The sequence below is a fragment of the Cygnus atratus genome, chromosome Z (genome assembly GCF_013377495.2).
Source record: "Cygnus atratus isolate AKBS03 ecotype Queensland, Australia chromosome Z, CAtr_DNAZoo_HiC_assembly, whole genome shotgun sequence".
Classification (NCBI taxonomy): Eukaryota; Metazoa; Chordata; class Aves; order Anseriformes; family Anatidae; genus Cygnus; species Cygnus atratus.
Window position 1 is genome coordinate 43,419,767 of NC_066396.1, and position 22,144 is coordinate 43,441,910.

The window sequence follows — 22,144 nt, forward strand, 5'->3', positions numbered from 1 at the left end:
ACAGTCACTCTTGAGAGTGTCTGGTCCAACACCCCCCATCCTCAAAGCAGAATGAGCTACAGCAGGGTGCTAAGGGCTGTGTCCAGCTGAGATTGAAGATCTCTCAGGATGGAAACTCCACAACATCTCTGGTCAACATGTGCAAGTGTCTAGTCACCCTTACAGTACACTTTTTTTCCCTTATGTTTAAATGAAATTTCCTCTGTTTCAGTTTGTGCCCATTGCTACTTGTTCTGTCACTGGCCGTGCTGACTCACTGACGAGGAACAAAAAAAGGGGAAAATAAAGGTGGCATGTGGACAAAACCACTTCCGAGTGGTGGTGTGTTGTCCTTGAATACTGGCTTAATTGAACTGAAGACAGGGAAATACCAAAAGTTTACGGTAGAATGCATGCTTTTTCCAGTGCAGTGACACCTTTTTCATCAGAATTACTTGATTCATGTATGTGAGTCTCCCCTGAGATCACCACTTGTAATTGCCAGTGGGGATTACAAATTTATGTTGCTTAGGACTTAGTGACACAGCTTTTACAGTACCTGTGAGATTTTATGTAAGTTTCCATCCGTTTGCATTCCTCAGCTTTCAAAGACTGATGTAGGATTCTTTCTGTGATAGAGCTGCATTAATTTCTGTTTCAGGTTCTAAGTTTGAACTCTTTTTTTTCCCCTTTCTTTTTTTTCTTTTTCTCTCTCTCTTTTTTTTTTTTCTTTTTTTCTTTTTTTTTTTCGCTTGGGAAACCTTGTGCTTGTCCTGAGTAGTAGAAAATGTTCTAATTATCTGGTTCATAATGTTGTGTTTTCAAATGCCTGGCTATGTTAACTACTTATGAATTCTGTTAACGGATGCTGAAATCTTAGTACAGTTGGAGGGCCCTTTTTTATTTTGTTCCTGTAAAAGCTTTCGGTATTGAGTTTCACACCACAGGGAAAGATTCACCATGGTCTCAGAGTCTGTCTAGCACAGAGCACTGTGCTGTAGCTCTCCTCACAGCTGTTGTTGTTCTTCTTCCTGCAGTGGAAAAGTAGCATGGATGAAATCACAAAAAATTGAGTCTCATAGAAGTATCTTCCAGGTAAATGTGTGTCTAGAAAAGCCCTGCAAGCTAAAACTGCTCAGAGATTACACGTGATTTTTAAAGTTTTCTGATTGTTATTTGAACTTTCTCCAAACCAGGAAAACTGCTTGTTCTTTCTTGTCTGATTTTGCAAAAACACAGGAGTAGTCTTTTATCAACAGCTTCCTTTAATGCATCTGAAAATGCCTTTGTTTTGTTTGTACATTCTCATAGCATTACACTCTTTGGACCAGAATATTTGGAAAAAGCATCAAAAATAGATATTTTTTTTCAATATTTGTGACTTCTTTTTTGGAATGAACAAGAAACAATGCAAAACCATTGTTGTAGCAGTGCTGTGGCTGCTTAGGAAAAAATCAAGAAGTACAAAAGTTCACAGGAATTAAAAATGAAGACAAAAGGTAGTCAAGCTACTCAAATATGTAGCAAAAAGAACACTTTAGGTTTTGTTTCAATTCTGGGCAAAAGTTCAAATAAGATTGCTTTATTTGAATGAATGGCTCCTTTTTATATCTCTTTTTCACAAACGCACACTCACCCCCCACACCCACCCTCCCATGCATGTTTATCTTCACCAAGGATATCTACAGCCTAGGAGCAGCTCTGTGTATTAGCTGTTGACACAGCCCCACTACTGCAACCTGTGAATTCCCCAAGGTGTTTTCTTTATGGGTAGCTGAACACATGTCCTCCAAGTGACTCACAGCCATTCTCAGTTGTTCTCTTCCTGGGGATACTATACCTCCCTGGTGCTTCTTCACTTGTGTGACGTAGGTATGCCTCCTTGCTTCACATGGTACTGTTTTTAGCCCTTCACATTTATTTACTTAAGACATTAGGGCTACATGCCGTCACCAGTATGGATGATATTCCACTTCAGGGATCAGAAAAATCTTTATACATAAAGCCTTTTTTTAAAGGCTTAAATGAATGATGAGGTCAAATAGGAATGGTTTTCCTATTTCCAAGTAGATTTTTGTGCTGCCCCCAAAACCCATTTTATCCTAACTCCTTCTCTGTATCCTACCTAAAAATCAGAATTGCCTTTTTAAACAAGCAAGTGTCCGTCATTCACCCTTCTTTTTGCCCTCTGCCCTGCTTTGTCCCTTTTAACACTGTTCATGCTGCCAGAGTCAGAAACCAGGAAGAACTGACACTTCCAGTATGGAAATGAAAAGCTGGATCTAGCAAAATGAGATTAGTCTTATTTCTCTGAGATTTTTTAAAAACAAAAGGAGGAGTTGGGATTTTTTTCTGTTTTGCGTTATTCTGTTTGATTTTTGGAGCTTCCTAAAGAAAGCGGTGGTGGGAGTGAGGAAAGTAATGAGTCCTTCATCATGAAGTAAAATGGACAAAGTAACTGTTTAGGAGCAATTACTAGTTTTAGATTAGTTTTATTCTTAGCATTAAAGGTTAATACCACTGTTATTTCTTTAACTGCGTGGTATAGGTGTATGCCCTGGGGCACAAAGTGGAATAATGCACATGGAAGAAGTATTCATAAAAAGTCCTGCAGGCATCCCTGACTGATTACAGAGCATTTGTCATGACTTCTTCCTGGCACTTTGGCCAGCTCATCTGACTGGGGTCCTCCTGCCTCCACCAGCTCTTCTCTTTCTTGTCCACTCTGAATATTGAATGTGTAATAATACAGAGCTGGCATGGATAAGAACTTGGAACTGAACCTTTTTTCTCATATTTGTTTTGTATTTTAAACACATCTTCCCCATGGATTTCTCCATCACTTTAGTGAGTAACACTAGTACCCCTAAATTAGTCTCCAGCCACATCATGAAGACTTAACCCTCTATGGCACTTTCAGGTAGGAGAAATTTTAACTTTGTTTCTGGTCAGAAAACATGGTGAGGAATGTAAACTTGGAGAGAAAAACTCTTAAAATCAGTGAGTTGAGTTACAAGAGCCTTCTGTTTCAGCTGGCAGTGCTCAGACGCATGAGCTGGTGGCCATGGCTGAAACCTGGGATGGCTAAGGGCTTTTGAGAATGTTTTGTGGCCTAGTCTCTGTACGTTTGTGCTGTTTAAAAAAGTTGCACTGCTGTGATTTGCAGCAATAGACAGCAGCAGGAATGTACCTCACAGAAATACTCCTTTTTCCACACTGATGTCTGAACCAGAATTTCTTGGCTTCAGCTAATTTATGTAGAGAGGACCATTGTAGTGTTCCCTTCTGCATTCTCTGGAGCTGCACTGTTACCTGCCCTTTCCCTATGACATGTGGAGATGAGTGCTAAAAGCAGCCTGTGTTTTAAGTCCTCAGCTGGCTCTGATTGCAGTTGTTTATTTTTTGAGTATCTCTCACACCATAGCTACCTGAGCATCAAACTAAATGGGCAGCCAACTTCTGTGTTTGTGTCTACACCAGTAAATATTTCTGACCAGAGCCCTCCTCTTGGGAGATTCCTGGGAGCTCTCACAGCCCTCAATCACTTCAGAGACTAGTAGATAGTGTCTCCTGCTACATTTCTCTCTTTCTGTGCTTCTGAGTGCCAGCTTGCTGGCTAAGCAGGTTGTAGCTGCTTCTCGTGGTGTCTGAAACTTGTGCTGCTCTTGCACTGGCCTCTGCCTGCATGCTCCAGGCAAATATCAATGCAGGCTCCGCTACTGCCATCTGAAGAATCCATGCAACCTGCCACTGATACAGTTAACCCCAAGGGCTCTGTGGGGGCAGGTTGTGAGACAGCCAAATGGCACAGAGGATGTGAGTTTGAGTGACACAAATATTAAGCAGGAAGTCATCACCTCTGGCACGTGAAGGTTTTGGGCTGCAAAGGTATTCTGCATAAATGTGTCTGTGCACTTGCTTTGTGTTTATGTGATCTTTTAGGCATGCATTTTTGTCCCCTGTTGGAGGCAGGGCAATAGAAGTTCATTTGGTTGGACTGACATGGCTGTTCTTGCATTCTTAGTTATATTTGTCTCACGCAGGCAGGTTGGCAAGGGAAAAAAACTTTCCTTGTCTCTGTCTCTTAAGCATCCTGTTGGTCTCGTGAAGTAAAGTATATAGTAAGTACACCCGACTTTATTTCGGCAAAGGTATAGTTTGGAATTTCTTAGAATTGATTTAGGGTAAAATCCCCTTGTACTTAACCAGAAGATCTAGCATGAGTGAGAGGAACTGGAGGAAACATTTTTTCTTTCTGTGCTTGGAAAAGCAGCCTGTACCTGAGTCTTGCACATGGCATATGCCACAGGGCAGGTGGGATGCGCAAGAGGAGCACAATAGCAAACCCACAGAGAAAATGAGGAGCATTTGCTCCTTCAGGCTGTTGGACCATGCTGTCCTGAGGCTACTTGCGAAAGTTTGAGTCCCCTGCTTTTTCCCTGTGGTGTGTTAAGACAGCTACTGAGCTTAGGTCAGAGTCTGTGTGTTCCTGCAAGACGCGCATAGCCTGGAAGCATCAGTGGCATGGTTCTGGCCCCAAGATACCAAATTCATATGAGGAGTTGATATTCCTGAGAGAAGTACAGGACTGTCTTTTTCTGCCTTCTAGTACCTTCCTTCTCCAGCAGCAATCCAGAGCACACTGATGTTGCCTGTGGCGCTCTGGGCTCACAGCCTTACCCTCTGGTGCCAAAGGGAGAGGAATTTCTACCATGTGTTTGCAGTCATTTATGCAATTGGCTGATCCATCTGTGTACTTTCAAAAATGTTCATGCCACAATATACATTCATTATTAATCACAATGACATCGCCTAGCATTTAAGTGCTTAGATACAGCAATGATGGTAACTTTTGCAAACCTTGATTTGCTCCCAGAAGGCAAGACAACACTTTTGCTAAGTACAAACTATGCTTCTACAAACAGGTGCTTTCATGGCGTAAGTCTGAGCACTGTTCTCACTGACCACTACATGTACGAAAATGTTTTTTTTAATGTGCACTACTGCATACACTAACTGGCAATGGAACAGCAATCTCCTATTTTGTGCACACTAAATTCATTCCTGTCATTTATTACTTGCCTTTTAACTACAAGGCATAGAGCTTCTGAGAATTTCCTAGTACCTCTTCCAGCTGTCCTAACCTTCAAGTTTAGTTAAAAATTAGATACTTCAAAGTCAGCTAGTTGCATACCCTATGATTTTCCAAGTCATTCCATTGCAGCTGACTACTGATAACCTTTTTCCTCTGTTACAGTACTGAAAAATCATTCAGGATAGTGAGCAATGTTGTGAAAATGCTTCATTTTAAATGTTTTCTTTCAGTTCAACAACTTGGTCACTAGTTTGTTTTGTTTTAGTGCAAGGGAAAAAAAAGAGAAACCTCAGTGTTACAGTGGAGACTTCAGAATTTATTGTTTTTACTGTCACCAAGTCAAAGAGCTGTCTTGTTAATGTTTAAAACTGAAGTCCTGTCCTTGTTCTTTTTTTTTAGGGGGGGAGGGGGTGGACTCAGTGAAGGAGGAGAGGAAATGGGCTGCACAGAATGCATGACTGGTATCTAAAGATGTTGGTATGCTGACAGCATCCTTCTTTAAAAAAAAAAAAAAAAAAAAAAAAAAAAAAGAAAAGGTCAGTGAGCCTGGCTCTTTTTTACACAATGACCCCATTATACTAGCCTGCCAGTAACTGAATGTAGATGGGAATCGGGCTCATTTATATTGATGGGGGTTAGTATTTCTTTAGGGAGAGAAGTGCAGCAGGCAGAGGTCCTGCGGTTGGCTGTGTCAGCTTCCATGTGCATCTAGGAAAGTATCTTTGTAGTAACATGGGAAACTAAATCCTCCCAGAGAATAGGTGGAACTTAATCTTGGCCTTTAGCTCCTCAATTAACCTTGGCACTGTAACACACTGGGCTCTGGATGAGGGAGGCATCTTAGAGTGGTTCTGAAATAGCTTATTAAATCAGGGATAAAATATCAATATTATGCTGGAGCACTGCTTCCAGCCAACATGGCAGAACTGACAAAGGAAGTAATAGGAAAGAGACCCAGCTAATAAGGTCTCTACTTAGCCTGCTCTGGACAAGATATGGACAGGGACCAACTCTCCTTCTTGAGTCTTGGCTACAAAACAGTTATGGAGGAGGGACTTTGAGGAATGGAAGTTTCAGAGGGTGCCCTCCAATGCACTTCAGTTGTGCCTGGCTGCGTTGGCTCGTGTGTGTAGCAAGTATAAAAGGTACAGCAAAGGTATTTTGATGATGCCAGTGAGAAAACTTCAAGTGTCTAGTGGTAAGTATGAACACAGGTAGAAGCCTGAACTGATGAATCCTTTTTATATAGACTGAGGCATCCATGTATATTCATGTTCGTGTTCATATATGCCTACACATTCCTAGTTTGGTATATAACCTGTCAGCTAGATGCACATAAATTTCTTCCTAAATGTGGCTGAAGATAATTTTCTGCTTTCTTTAACAGAAGTTTACGGTGTTTGAATATTTTTTTGCTTCCAGTATTCTCATAGGTTAGTCACTTAAAACACAAATACATCAAATTTTGAAATAACTCAGGGCTTCACTGCCCAAGATTCACCTTTTAAAATGTAGTCGTATGTCTGACACATTTCTGTTGTTTCATTTAATTAAAAGGGCTGCTAATTTGATAAACATGTCTAAAATGTTAAAGATAGAAAAACAAAGTGAATTAGAATGAATTTTGCATAAATTTGCATAACTCCTGCAGCCAAACTGAACAGATTTGTTTTACCTTTTCTGCAAAATAATGTTTTGAAGTTCTCTGTGTATATTTTAGTCTGTCTTCAGCAGAAGTACAGTTGGTTGGATGTTCTTTGTACTAGCATCACCTTGACCATTAATTTATGAAAATAATTACATTTGCTTCTTTATGAGACTTACTGTAAGGAATTCAAGGCTTGTTTTGTAAAGAAATTCAAGGGTTGTTTTATAAAGAAATACAATGTGTGGCAATTTGGATCAGAACAAATAGCTCATGCAAAACTCCTAGCACAGAAGGTGAATGATATGTTAGGTAAGGCTAGCAAGAAATGCAGTTATGGGTCAGGATATTACCTGAGTAATAATACCTTACCCTAGAGTAAGGTCCTCAATCCAGACCAGGAAGATTGTTGCCAGAAGGCTGACAAACCACGCAAACAGACTAGCTGAACCTTCTGCAGTTCCTACACTGAGATCAATGAGAAATATAGGTAGTAGTCTGAGGGACAGAGGACATTATTAAAAAGAAAAAAGAAAAAGAAAAAGAAAAAGAAAAAAGAAAAAGAAAAAGAAAAAGAAAAAGAAAAAGAAAAAGAAAAAGAAAAAGAAAAAGAAAAAGAAAAAGAAAAAAGAAAAACAAAAAAAAAGAAAGAAAAAAAAAGAAAAAGAAAAAGAAGAAAAAGAAAAAAAAGAAAAAAAAAAAGAAAAAGAAAAAGAAGAAAAAGAAAAAAAGAAAAAAAAGAAAAAGAAAAAAAAAAGAAAAAGAAAAGAAAAAGAAAGAGAAAAAGAAAAAGAAAAAGAAAAAGAAAAAGAAAAAGAAAAAGAAAAAGAAAAAGAAAAAGAAAAAGAAAAAGAAAAAGAAAAAAGAAAAAGAAAAAGAAAAAGAAAAAGAAAAAGAAAAAGAAAAAGAAAAAGAAAGAAAAAAAAAGAAAAAGAAAGGCAAGATCAAAGCCTATCTTCTTGAAGTGAGAAATGATAGAGAAGAGCAGAGGAGGGGCTGAAAACAGGCGTAAGGAAATCTAGGAGGGGAGATCTCTGGGGCGAGTGAGAAGACTAGAATTGGTGAGCAGATAGTATGTTTCTTAAACTGGTAGGGGAAAAAAAAGAACAGTTTGTTTGGTTAACATTGTAGTATAACCAAGGGAAAACAAGCAGAGAAGTGAAAAATCACAACCTTTTTCATTTTCATACTAGAAGGATTGATTATATCCTGAGTAGAAAGAAGAGGGGGAAAGGATTAACATGGGTGTCAGAAGTTGTGGAAAAGTTGTAAAGACTGAAGATGCAGTGTTTAATTATGATGGGGAAAGTGGGACTAACTTCCATTGTCAGGAAAAATGGCAGAAATGGGTAGTGTGAGTTCTTGTCCATCTGGAAGGTTGTGGGTGTTCTCAACCTGGCTTTGCAAGGGTGGCCTGTGACATCATTGAGAGGGAATAAAAAAGGAGGGAAAGTGAATGCAGAAAGAAAAGAATTGATAATCCTATCCAATGAAAGGAAGAGAAAAGGCAGTAAAGGGGGAGAATAGAGACCTGTGGAGAGTGTCATCTCTGATGAGTTCTCAGTCAGAGAAAGGGCAGAGGATGTGTCCTATCACAACAGTGTAAGCGCTTGTTCCAGGTCAGGTTAGTATTGGGAATGCATCCTTTACAGGTATCTTGCAAAGGCTACCAAACCTAGTTCAGTCACAGTAACTGTCCAACTCGTGCCAGAAGCTTTTCTGAGCTCTGTAGCACCACAGTGAAAGCCTGGCAAGCTGGATTTTCTCCCCTCTCAAACTGCTGCCAACCTGAAATCAAGATCTAGCAATTAGTGAAATTGTATGGCTGAGAGGTTGATTTGTTAATTGGAAACGTGATACCTGAAGATATGTATGTTTCAGAATAATATCATGGGACCAGGGGAAAAGAGCTGTCCTTCTGCTGGGGCAGATGTCCTGCTCCTTAGCTAACAGTGTCTTGCAGTCAGCTGTCTTCTGCTCTGCCCCACTGTGTATCTATGTGATCATGAATTCCTGCACACTTTAAAGAAGACAAAACAAAACAAAACATTAAACCTCAGTTTGAGATGAACTGGGCCCAGACCAGTGGCACTGAAAATTGGACTGGCAGGGCCAAGAAATAAGTTTTCTCATGTCACAGCCACTGCAGGTAAGATGAGAAAGCTTATTCTGCAAAACTCTCTAAACAGTACAGTGGCAGTCAGCCTGGCCCCTAGCCAGGACACCTCTGTTGGCAAAGGTTTACTTAATCTGACCTGCGCTACTCCCATATGGTCACAAGATCAGATGTGAACACATCAAAGAATACAGTAACAAATTCAGGCAGTGGCCAGGCTTTCTCTGGATATTTCAGGCAGTACAGTGACTTTTAGTGTGTGCAAGTAAAATCACAACTGAAGTTTGCAAGTAAAATCACAACTACATTGTTGTAGCTTGGCTGCCACATTCTATTGCTTTTTCAGCATGGGAAGCACCATAGTTGGAAACAGAGGCACCAGGTTATTGGAGAATAACCATTGTGATCAACTCCTCACACTTGTAGCATACATGGAGGAGAAGGAGAATTTTGCCCTTGGTCTGTACATTGCAGACGTGTAGGATGGTACGCAATTGTTTTTTTTTAAAATCATTAGAGGTCTACTCTGATGTTAAGTAACTCTGGAAGTTATAGCCAAGATTGTGAACTTTTTTTGACAGGGGAACATCTCACTGCATTTTATTCCTCCTTGATTTTTTATTAAGTCTATGCCAGAGCCATGGGACCGAACACGACTGTGTAACCAACAGTTGGAAGATTTGTGGTGTTTTTGAAATGTAAAGGGAATAAGATTCTGTTTTTATCAGAAAGAATTAATTCTTAGGTCCTAAAGACCAGTGGATATGGCATTTGTATTCTGTCCAATTCATGATACTGAAACATGTCATAGAATCACAGAGTCACAGAATCGTCTAGGTTGGAAGAGACCTCCAAGATCATCTAGTCCAACCTCTGTCCTAACACTAACAAGACCTCCACTAAACCATAGCACTAAGGACTACATCTAAACGTCTTTTAAAGACCTCCAGGGACAGTGACTCAACCACTTCCCTGGGCAGTCCATTCCAATGCCTAACAACCCTTTCAGTAAAGAAGTTCTTCCTAATATCCAACCTAAACCTCCCCTGGCGCAACTTTAGCCCATTCCCCCTCGTCCTGCCACCAGGCACGTGAGAGAATAGACCAACCCCCACCTCTCTACAGCCTCCTTTAAGGTACCTATAGAGAGCGATGAGGTCTCCCCTGAGCCTCCTCTTCTTCAGGCTAAACAACCCCAGTTCCCTCAGCCGCTCCTCATAAGACTTGTTCTCCAGACCCCTCACCAGCTTTTTTGCCCTTCTCTGGACTCTCTTGAGCACCTCCATGTCCTTCTTGTAGCGAGGGGCCCAAAACTGAACACAGTACTCGAGGTGCGGCCTCACCAGAGCCGAGTACAGGGGGACAATCACCTCCCTAGACCTGCTGGCCACGCTACTTCTTATACAAGCCAGGATGCTGTTGGCCTTCTTGGCCACCTGAGCACACTGCTGGCTCATATTCAGCTGCCTATCAACCAGTACTCCCAGGTCCTTCTCGGCCAGGCAGCTTTCCAGCCACTCATCTCCCAGCCTGTAGCGCTGCTCGGGGTTGTTGCACCCCAGGTGCAGGACCCGGCACTTGGCCTTGTTGAACTTCATACAGTTGACCTCAGCCCATCAGTCCAGCCTATGCAGATCCTCCTGCAGAGCCTTCCTTCCCTCGGGCAGATCGACACACGCACCTAACTTGGTGTCATCTTTAAACTTACCAAGGGTGCACTCGATCCCCTCGTCCAGGTCATCGATAAAGATATTAAAGAGGACAGGCCCCAGCACTGGGGGACTCCAGTAGTAACCGGCTTCCAACTGGATTTGACTCCATTCACCACAACTCTTTGGGCCTGGCCATCCAGCCAATTTTTAACCCAACGAAACGAAAAATAGTCATTTTTCATTGCCTATATTTTTATAGATCAGACAATGGTATGGGGAAAACATAAACAGAACAATTCTCTGTCTGCATAGCACCATGTAATTTCTGATGTAAAACTGTCCATTGCCAGATTCTTGCTAAAATTATTGTGTGGTCACACTGCAATTTTGCAGTGAGACTGAAGATACATTGGTTTCTGGTTTTGTTATAGTGTAGGTTTTCACATTTCTTTTGATCTGTATAGTCTGTCATTGCAATCCACAGTTTATCTCTTTCTCTCCTTAAATGAGTGTTCTTATTCCCCAGCTCACCTGTTCTTTACCTATGAACTTTTAATCTTTTTTGGATGTTTGTTCATTAGCATAAAAAAATATAAATTTCCATTGTGAGCAGACCTGTTATATTTCAGAGTTTAGGGCAAAACATATAATCTGCTTTTGACCGCGATTTTGCAATACTGAAGTTTTAATGACCTATATATTTTGTATAAGGCAATTGTTAACATTTCATTTTACAACAGTAATCATTAAGTATTGATGTTTCAGTATTACTCTAGTGGGTTTTGCTATCCTATTACTATAGAAGATACCTGACTGTAATACTGGTAGTAGTAATTCTCAGCTTTTGAAAATGCTGCCATATTGTTCTTGAAAAAGAGGGTATTAGATGGTTAAAGTTAAGGAAGATATCTGATCTCTAGAAAGCGTAAATGCTGGTAATTAAGTGGGCAGCTAAAAGAGAAACTAATCACATGGACATTTTGAAACCAGCCCACTTCCTACATCCACGAGCTCACTGTCTTAGATAGCACTAAGCATTCCTCTGTGCAGATACAATCTATAGACTTCTGCCAGTGCATTGCTGTGTGGCAGTGGGGAAAGAAGTTGTTGCATTTATTCCTTCCTATGTTGGGTGGTAAATAGAAAAATCTTTTCATCTTTGGACCTTGTTTGTGTACCTACCTCTGCTGAGTACCTATCTCTGAGAAAATGTCTACAATCAATGATCATTAAGTTGTTTGGTGGCTCTCTTCAAGTTCTCTTTGCTCGATCACATTAAAAAAATTTCTTGGCTTAATGTTTTTCCAGACTCTTAACATGGTAGATTAGTTGAATAAAGGCTTTTTGAAATAAAAAAAAAAAACAGTTCTGTAACCTTAATAACAGAAGTTATTACTTCTCTGAAGAAGTACATCAATAGATAGAGAGTGATTTGCAGTGGGACTGCTAGTTGAGCCAAAAAGGAAAGAGGAGGCTTCCTCTGCGTTGCAGTAAGCAGCTGGACCTACCCAAATGAAAGATGATGGAAATAACTTGTAGGAAAGGAGGCCTTAGCAGAAAAATCACACAGTGTATTGAGGTGGAAATAGTCAGAAGGAGAACGTAGTGAAAATTTTTATACATCTTCTCTGTTAGGTTTATGTGGCAAGGTTTTGGTAGCGGGGGGCTGCAGGGGTGGTCTCTGTGAGAAGAATACAGCAACTGCCCCATGTCAGATAAGGGCTGATTTCAGCTGGCTCCAAAAGGAACCCACCTCTGGCCAGAGCCAAGCCAATAAGCAATGTTGTTTGCACCTCTGTGAGAGCAGATTTAAGAAAGGGAAAAAAAAAACCTGCTGCATAACAGCAGCTGAGAGAGTCAGGCATCCGAAACAGCCCTGCAGCCCCCAAGGTCAGTGCAGCAGGAGGGCAGGAGGTGCTCCAGGCATGCAGCAGCAGTTCCCCTGCGGCCTGTGGAGAGGCCCCTGCTGGAGCAGGCTGTCCCCCTGCAGCCCATGAGTCCCACATGGAGCAGATCTCCACGCTGCAGCCCGTGGAGGAGACCCCAGTGGAGCAGGTAGATGTGGCCTGGAGGAGGCTGCGGCCCGTGGAGAGCCCCTGCAGAAACAGGCCCCGGGCCGGAGCTGCAGCCCGTGGAGAGGAGCCCACACAGGATCAGTTTGCTCCTGATGGATGGACCATAAAGTTGCAAGGATTTTTCCTGCCGTATAAATCACTATTTTTCATGTAATATTTTTCCATTCTATTGTGTGGAGAACATTTAAAAAACAAAGCAAAACAAAACCAAAACCAACACCTTTTTTAAGGGCCATATGAATATTCCTCATAGAAAGTGGGCTCAAAGGCCTTTCAATTCTAGGAAAGATCCAAAGACTGAATAATCCTATTCTACATCAGTGGGTACTGAGGAAAGCCTAGGTAGTGGCACTGGCAATCGATAGCATTTTTTGGTTGCTCACAGTAATAAACATAATACATATACACACACATATATGTATACATATAGAACATATGTAACATATGTTATACAGCACACATAGTCTAACATACAGAAAAAAAGGACACCTTCTGAGTTGTTGTCTGGATGTATTTCATACTGTCTGTAATGAATTTGTGGTTTCTCTTTATGAATAGTTTGTAAATACTCTATTTTTGAGGATGCCTAAAGAAAGATTTACTTGGATATGTAAAAAACTGGAACTAGGAGCATGCAGTGGGTGATCATTAATGATTCAGGATGGTTGGTTTCAGTTTTTCCTCCTTCCTTTCACAAGGCAAAATCTGATCAATACTTTCCTTTCAAGGTCATAACTGCTGCTTGGTCTCTGTCCTTCTTATAACCCTTCCCCAGCCATATGAGTGTTCTGGAGGATTTAATTACTAGTGTAATCGAGGTTGTCATCAATAACTCTTAGCATTGTCAAGCTCAGACGTAAAGCCGTATTATTACAGGAGAGGGCTCAGCTCTGATGAAAGTACAGGGGAGTTGTGCTGATGAATAGCTTTGGGTCACACTGGTTGGCAGTCATGAATGATACTTTTCCCTTTTCTTCTTGTCCACAGTAATCCTATGGTTGTGTTATGGACAGGAAAGTATGTGCATCTGTGAAACAATGGTATAACTTATTTCAGGTATTTGATTCTGAAAGATTTGCAAAATTGAGCTGAGTTTGAGAAAATAATGTTTCTCTTTATGTGAGGGGAAAGATGCTTCCACTACATGGGTGATATCCTTCCTAATGTATTTTGGCAATTTGTTTTCCAGAACAACGTGTGAAAAGTATGTTTAAAAACATATTATTAGTTCATTATTTTTTTCCTTCTTTAGAAATTGGTTCAGTGTAGACTAAATAGACCTACTGAGTAACTAACCTCACATCCTAAAATGATGTTGTAAATCCTAAGGGGAGTCCCAGGTTCATTATTTTAATTGCAAGAAAGGCCACAATGTTCCTCTAATGGGGGTGGAAAGCTTTCTCGCTGTAACATACCTTGCCTGTTTTAAAAAATACCATAAACAGTCACCCACAAATACAGCAGAATATCTTAATTGTACTTTTGTTTGGAATCTCATTATTCTCTCAGACAAGCAATTGCTTTCTGAATAGGCTGCTAAAATACAGATTTGATACTTTGTCAAGAGGCAAGCAGGGCTGCCTATCCTTATATACTTCAGTTTGCATGTAGACATCATATTGCTAAGCATGATCTGCTTTTTAAAATATAAATTCTGTGGTGTGAAAGTGATATTTAAGATCTGTTGACTTGATCAGAATGAGCTGGATGTATCTGTAGTAGTACAGTGTACTACTACAGTGTACTGTACCACTACAAATACATCCAGCTCATTCTGGTAACTGCACAGACGTTAATGAATGTGAAGATCCCACAACCTGCATCAGTGGCACTAATGCTGGTAGTTACATCTGTGAGTGCCCTCCAGATTTTGAGCTGAATCCTACCTGTGTTGGCTGTGTTGATACATGATCTGGCAACAGTTACCTGGACATTAAAACTCGTGGAGATAATGGTGGCACTTTCTGCAGCAATGAGATTGGAGTAGGTGTTTCTAAGGCCTTCTGTTGCTGCTCTCTGGACCAAAAAAGTTGGTCCAGTATAATTTTTATGTTGGCTGAAAAATAGCAGATAAAATGTAAGACATCATCTCTTCCATCTTCAGCTTCTTAGGAAAATCTAGACAGGATAAAGGTCTGCAGTGAAGAGACAACTCTTGAGGTATCATAATAATTTCGAGAGCGAGCTCCTAGAGGTCAGCTGTATTGTAGAACATTATGAACGCAATTAATCATACTTGTGGAACACAATGTTTCCAAATTTGCTGTGTGTTGTAATCCCTAATCAGTCAAAGAATGTACATAGTTCACTTTACTCATTCTACTGACATCGTATTTAATGTCGCTCAAATCAGTTTTATACATACCCTATTGATTTTATGCTGTTCATAAAATGCTGGTAATAGAAAATCTATTTCTATTGCATTTTTGTGTGGGACTAGTAACTTAAAGTTAATATAATTTCCAAGGAGAAAGCTGTTCAGCGACTCATGTGAAGTATGTTGGAAGGTATTTGTGTATACATGTATATATAATTGTGCAACTACACAAATTTTCAAGCAATATAATTTAAATGGATGATTAAAATTAAGTCCTGCCATTTGGCTGGTGATTCCTTTTTTTTAAATTTATTTATTTTATTTTTGTATGTCTGTTCCTGCATTGAATTCATAACATATGTCCAGGTCTACTGGCTGCAGATGTGTAGTCTTTGCATATGAAATACATGTTTTCATGTTGCAAAGAATACTTAGCATAGGTATCTGAAAAATTGGGACAGAAAGTCTTGAATTTTGAGCTACCAATGACTATAACAGGCAGAGAACACCTGTTATGCTGAATTATAGGAACAGAAAGAGAAATCCAGGTCCTCTGGCACTGCAGACCTGGGAGAAACTTTAGGCAATGCTAGTTGGTTAGACATTAATTTCAGTGCTAGGAGTAAGGAGTAGGGCCAGGTACTAAACAAGTTGCTTTGATGATAGATCTTTTGAGAATTCTTTAATACAGTGAATTACTGACTTGGCTATTAATGAATCAGCTTAGGTCTGCATATGATCCCCAGCTAAAGCAAACGCCCCAGTGGAAAACCATAAAATGTAAGCAAAAATGTGCTCTATGCAATATGACTAAGGATTGACCCTTGACTTCAGTAGGAGCTATCTGAATGTTATGTTCATTTTTGCAGACCAAAGATATGCACCAAGAAGAATTTGGCCAGTGACTGAGGAATATGTCCTCGCTACTGATCATAATGCATGATGCTGTAGTTCTTTTATACATATTTTTAAGCTATGCAGTTTTCTAATGCTCTAAAACACATGCACAAGCTGTATCAAGTAGAATCCAGTCCAAAAAAATACCAGTTAATAGTGACAGTCCTTCTCATTGTATAGATCATTAACAGTGAAAAATGTGAATGGGGAACAGCTAGAAGTATCATGCAGTGGATATTTTGCTGCAGAGTAGGATGGAAAATAATGCAATTGGTGAAGAAATGTGAATATAAAATATAGTAGAATTGGCAATTGCAAATCAAGCCCTTGACAATTGCATTAATGGTAATGCATTCCATTCCAGTTCATGGTGAAGTAAAAGGAGTTGGTCTGGTAGATCAAATATGGCTTTCGTTGCAAGACTGCGACAATGAAGGTGAGATGATAAAGCTATTTAGACTCCTAATCTATAAACAGCAAAGACTATATTGTTTCTACATACACCTAGTGAATTTGCAGAATTATTTCTTCTTAGAACAGATGTGGTTGTAAAATACTACAGTTGTTTTGAGTTTAATTTTCAGGATATATATGTCCTGTATGTATATAATCTATACATTTTTGGTGTAAAAAATATACATGAAGTCAAAATTGTAAAGAATTATTGATGAATCGTTAGTTCTGAATTCCTTCTGAATTTGGGAAATTCTTTTTGTTTAAATGCCAGGATTTTTAACAGGCCTTGAAACAGGTTTTATTCTATTGAAATATTTGATAAATTGGGATGGATTAAATAACAGGATGAGAATGCAACTTGCTGTCTTTTTTCATTATTTTTCATTTTCATTTCTTTTGTTCATTAGAAATACATTTTGAAGTAGAGCTTGATAAGAATCCATTTGGTGTAAGCAAACCCAGCTTCTATATCTGGGGAAAAGGCCGAAATACCACGTTTAGACTAGTGTCTTTAGATGAGTGGTTTTTTGTTGTTGTTGTTGTTGTTGTTTTTGGTTTTTTTTTTTTTGCTAACATGTTTTCAATCATCGTCTTCTTTTCCAGTCCAGACAAGAATAAAATCACAAGAGCTCTCAAGTAGCTGTTAATACATTTTTCAGAGAGAATGTCAAAAATTGTTTTCTGTTCCATCAGTATTGGGTCATGGCACCAAGCCTAAATAATTAGAACATGCCAAATACCAAGATTTTGTGTCCTCCATTAACAAAATTGGTACGACTATTTTGAAAGTTAATTGACCAGTTGCAATGCAAGTGCATTTCACGTAACTGACTCACCCCTTCCATTCCATTGTACTTCAGATAATCAGAAATAATTCAGTTCTGTATTATCTGTTACGTAGTCTCCCTGGAAAGTAGGTATAGTATGTAGTTTGTGTGTACTGTATAATTTCATCACTTCTGTGACAAAGTACAGCAGCATTTGAGACTATGAATGTGCCGTCAAAGCAAATAGGACGAGGGTATTCTTTCGCCCAGAGGGGAAGGTGTACATAATGCTCATATATTTAAAAGTCTTTTCTCCATACTCCCTCAAAAAGGTGGCTTCATCCATACTCTGTATTGTCAATAATTCCTGATCCATGCTTTGAACCATAGTGGGAGATTGACTAGGAGAGATCTATTTATCTTAGTCCAAAAAAGTGCTGTAATTAAGTGTAGATGAAATAATTGTGGCTAAAAAAAAGATACACACTAAAAGAAGATTTTAGGCCTTTTGTTATTTTTCTTTACAAACATAGATATGTCCTGAGCAAGTTTTTGGCTTGTAACTGCCGTTTGGATCTTTTTTTGTGTTGGCTCCCCATCTGAATTCACTTGATTACTCTGTTCTAGTGGAGTCATTTGTGTTCTAATTTGTACCAGCCTTTCCCTACAAAATTTATGATAGAAATACCTCTTGGAGTGGGTTTCTTTGGTTGGGTGGCAGGACACAAGGCTGGTCTACATGTGCAGAAAGACTGATTTTGTTGCTGTTTCCACAGCTTTGAAAGTTAGGTTCGTCGTGCATCAGTGGTAGCAGATAAATAGGATCCAAAAAGGATATATAGCATGTATAGCACGCTGTGTAGCAAACGCAGATGAGAAACCCAACAGGTCCAGTTGCAGGAACAGAACATCAAAAAAAGACAGACTTGCTTGCTAATAGACTTAGTTGCTAATAGACTCTGCTGGCAGTTAAGGCAATAAGGTACTAAACAGTACCATTATAGACTCATGTCTAATTTTTTTCATGTTAACTAAGTTTATAATTACATTGTATCAGTTAGTGAAACTGTTTACTTTCTCCCATGCAAAAGTGGCTGAGTCTTCAGATGGGGCTTTTTTGCTTTACTTTAGGTGCAATTAGCCTGTTAAATACAGTATTTAATTCCGTCAGATATGTGCCAGAGGTAGTATTTATAAATACAAAGAGTAGGAGCTTCCCTTTTTCCTCAAGACAGTCTTGCAGTACCATTCTCCCCTTTGTTCTTTGCTGCATCCTGTGAAGAGTGCTCCTTTGAATGAAGATGCATTTTGTGCCCATGTAAAGCTGAGAACAGAACAAAGCAAACAAAGGACAAACAGGCGTAAGAACACATTATTTTCACTTTGGTTCCAAGCAACTGTTCTTCAGGAGACTCGGACTGCTTTATGTAGTACTGATCTGTGCAGTGTTTTTCCTTCAAAATACTCTCCATCTTCAGTGTCTGGGAGGAACCACCAGAACATTCACAGACAAGCAGTGTCCTCAAGTGTGATTCCAACTTAATGCAGTACCTGTGGAGACAGGAAAGTTCCTGTAGCATTATAAGTGGTGCAAGACCTTAATGTATATGCTTGAGAAATGTGTGCCAGACTTTGGGATGGCTTTTCTGGGCTATAAATACAGACTGTGAGGTTCACAAGGAACTGTCCTGTGTGTCATCCTTCTCTGCCCTCAAAGCCCCTGTGATGCTTGGAGGAGGACAAATGTGCATAAATTTCAGTGGAAGACGACTGTCAGTTTGTCCCTTCCCTGCCCTGTAGCATAAGGATTTGTGATAAGAGTTAAAGATATTTTTTTTTTCCTTGTGGGAACTGTGTCTTCATTTTTCTACCAGGAGAGGATTTGTGGGGTGGAATACTTGAACCAAGATTGTATCAAAGTGTGGCAGTAATCTCTTGCCCTGAGGCCTTCAGGTCTGCAAAGGATGAAGGAAGAAAAGATGCACAGAAATGATGTAGAAGTGTTCGTGAAGCAAAACAATGACTAGGCTAGCTAGAATTTGGCTGTTTGCTCTCAGTCCATTATCCTAATCATTGACCGTGCTACTTCTCAATAGCATTTGCACAGATCAGATTTTATAAGGAAGATCATTAACTGCCACATGGAAGTTCCTGAATGGTAATAAATGTAAGGAGAGATAGCTGAGATTAATGGAGTAAAAGAAAGAGAACTGTTTTACTAGATGCAGCCAGTGATTAGCATATATGTCTTGTAAGAAGCATTCAGACTTCACAGTCTCAAGCTAAAATGTCATAGAAAGGAAACTGGAGAATTGTTCAATAACAACTATGAGGCCTGTAATGATCAAAGAAGTTGAAATTATTGTAAGGCAACAGTAAGCAAAATAATCCCGTTATAAATGAATATACATGATAGAGTTCCGTAACTCTTACTGTACTAGAATAAGCAACATTTTTTCCCTTATTCTATATATAACCTGCCTTACCAGTTTAAGTCAAAAGGCCGTGTAGCGAAAATGTGGAATATCTATTTACCCTTGGAATTATGCAAACTTAAGTGATGGTAGAGTTGGCTTCAGTATTCAGGTAGAGTCAGACAGAATGGTTTTGAAGTTGACTGATTCTGTTTTTCAAAGGGGTAAGACATCATTATGCTGTGTCCTTCATGTTCTCTGATCTTTCTTTTTGTGGCTGTACACTGACACTTGTCAAAAGTGCATCTGTGTAGTACCATTTCTGTATTTTATATGCATACCAATGAGTATATTAAACAGAAATGCAGGGGATGTCATAACATAAACAGCCTTTTTTCTTAACAGCTTTGACTTTTCAAGTACTTGCAGGAAGCTTGGAGAAAATGTTCCTTGATGTATTGATTGATCTCTCAGGCATGCAGTGTTTCGTGCAAATGAAGTGTAAAATAACCTGCAGACATCTATGTTTTAAAACGTGTGCAGATAGTAATTGTTATGCCCTTTCCTGAGAAGGGGGTTTCTATTAATGTGCATTTTCTGAGGTTCTTTGGGGAGCTGCGTTTCTGCAGAGTTTTTGAGTCTGAAAGGTTGCTTATTCACATTCTGTCTTTTTACTTTAACCTGCACCTGAATTAAAAGCTGAGAAAAATAAATGCACTGACTAGCTCTGAGCACTGGTGTTTTGAGCCTCAGGTTTTAATGTCCGTGACTGTCACTAATCAATAGCAAGCAAAGCAACCACAGCATCAGAAACAGAGATGTAAAAGGAGATGCCTGTTAGATATTGTGCTGGAAGACATGAGGGTAATGATTCTCTTTGAGAAAGATACAACATTTTCTTCTTAAGAGTGCTGACTGCAAATGTTTCATTTTCTACTGTCTGCTTGGAAAATAAGCACACTTTCCAATGTATCATACAAAGAAATAAAATAAAAATTCCAAATCAGACAAAGGGAAAAACAGATTAAAATATTAACTGATCCGTGTTGGCAATGTAGGAGAATCTTAGCCCCAAATATTTTTGGGCTCTAAAATTTGGAGTAGACAGGTCAAGTTTTACTATCTCTTGGTCCTAACTCATTTCACACAGAACAGCTTTATAGGGTCCTTTAATAAAGTACATATAATTCTGTTTGACCCCCTTACTCATTTTATGAACTTGTAGATTAATTAAGTAGATTAATTAGGTAGATTAATTAAGTAGATCGAATGCTGCCTACAACACTAATGTTAATGGCTCCAATTTTATTAAGCCCATTTAAAAATCTTATACAGGTGGCAGCATCCATAAAATGACAAACTATATATCCTTATCTGTGGAGCATAAATTTAAACATTGTAGAAAAGCTAGTGATAGTGGAAAAGAAATCTTTTCATAACATTGTATTAATTTGAAGAATTACAAAGGAGAGCAAACACTCTTTAAGTTTTGGTTTACTATAAATATTCCTGATGTTAGTATGATATATTGATATATTGGTGAGGCCGCACCTCGAGTACTGTGTTCAGTTTTGGGCCCCTCACTACAAGAAGGTCATCGAGGTGCTTGAGCATGTCCAGAGAAGGGCAAAAAAGCTGGTGAGGGGTCTGGAGAACAAGTCTTATGAGGAGCAGCTGAGGGAGCTGGGATTGTTCAGCCTGGAGAAGAGGAGGCTCAGGGGCAACCTTATCACTCTCTATAGGTACCTTAAAGGAGGCTGCAGTGAGGTGGGGATTGATCTATTCTCTCACGTGCCCAGAGATAGGATGAGGGGGAATGGTCTAAAGTTGTGCCAGGGGAGATTTATGTTGGATATTAGGAAGAACTTCTTTACTGAAAGGGTTGTTAGGCATTGGAATAGGTTGCTCAGGGAAGTGGTTGAGTCACCATCCCTGGAGGTCTTCAAAAGACATTTAGATTTAGAGCTTAGTGCTATGGTTTAGTGGAGGACTTGTTAGTGTTAGGTCAGAGGTTGGACTAGATGATCTTGGAGGTCTCTTCCAACCTAGATGATTCTGTGATTCTGTGATTATTGCATACTGACTTCCTATTTTTGTAAGCAGACAGAGTAAGAGCATCAAGACTCTTTATCTTGATGTACAACTTCATGGGGTAGGCTGGTTAATCTCTTCTGGTCCTAGTTTTGCCAATTATTAAGTAAAATAAGTCACTGGAAAATATTACCTGGAAAAAAGTACTAATGTGAAATTGAGATCCACATTTTCTGGAATTCCTGGCCCTCTAGTAAAGTAGAGTGTGTCCCTCTCTGTATGTTTAGCTTTTAGGTTTTCCTTTGTTTGTCTTCTATTCATGTTTTTATCTTTAGGTAAAAAGAATAATAGATAAGTACATCATTACAGCTTTTAATGATGTAAATGAAAAGTACTATTTTAGTGTCCTATGCAGTAAAAACGGTGTTTAGAAATAAAGAAAAAGTTGTGTTATACGTTTATGTTACAGCTGTGCTCTGAAACACAAGGTAGTATTGAGCGTAGTGCATACAAAATTCTGAAGGAAAAGTATGGATTTCTTCAAAGTATTTTATCTTCTGCTGCTGTGTAGGCATTGCTCTAAAGAGGCAAGACTATTCTTCTCTGTGCAATAAACATTCTACAGAAATCTCTCCAGAAGCCTTTCCCTGTTTTCCAATAAAAATGAGGTGACATTTTGTCCTCATTTTGCCACTGCATT

The 22,144-nt window shown here is 39.3% G+C and overlaps 1 protein-coding gene across 8 annotated transcripts in view; it reads left to right on the forward strand.

Moving 5' to 3' along the window:
* Positions 1 to 22,144, forward strand: part of NTRK2 (neurotrophic receptor tyrosine kinase 2) — a 206,086-nt gene that overhangs the window by 70,661 nt on the left and 113,281 nt on the right. For 3 of the 8 annotated variants that reach the window (XM_035565266.1, XM_050716441.1, XM_035565269.2), the window contains one exon: positions 16,141 to 16,212. The exons of 4 other annotated variants lie outside the window; for them this stretch is intronic. In XM_035565266.1, coding sequence (XP_035421159.1) covers positions 16,141 to 16,212 — 72 coding nt within the window. Of the gene's footprint in view, positions 1 to 16,140; positions 16,213 to 18,281; positions 18,314 to 22,144 lie in introns of those variants that run through there. One more of the 8 variants, XM_035565271.2, reaches the window with a different exon arrangement.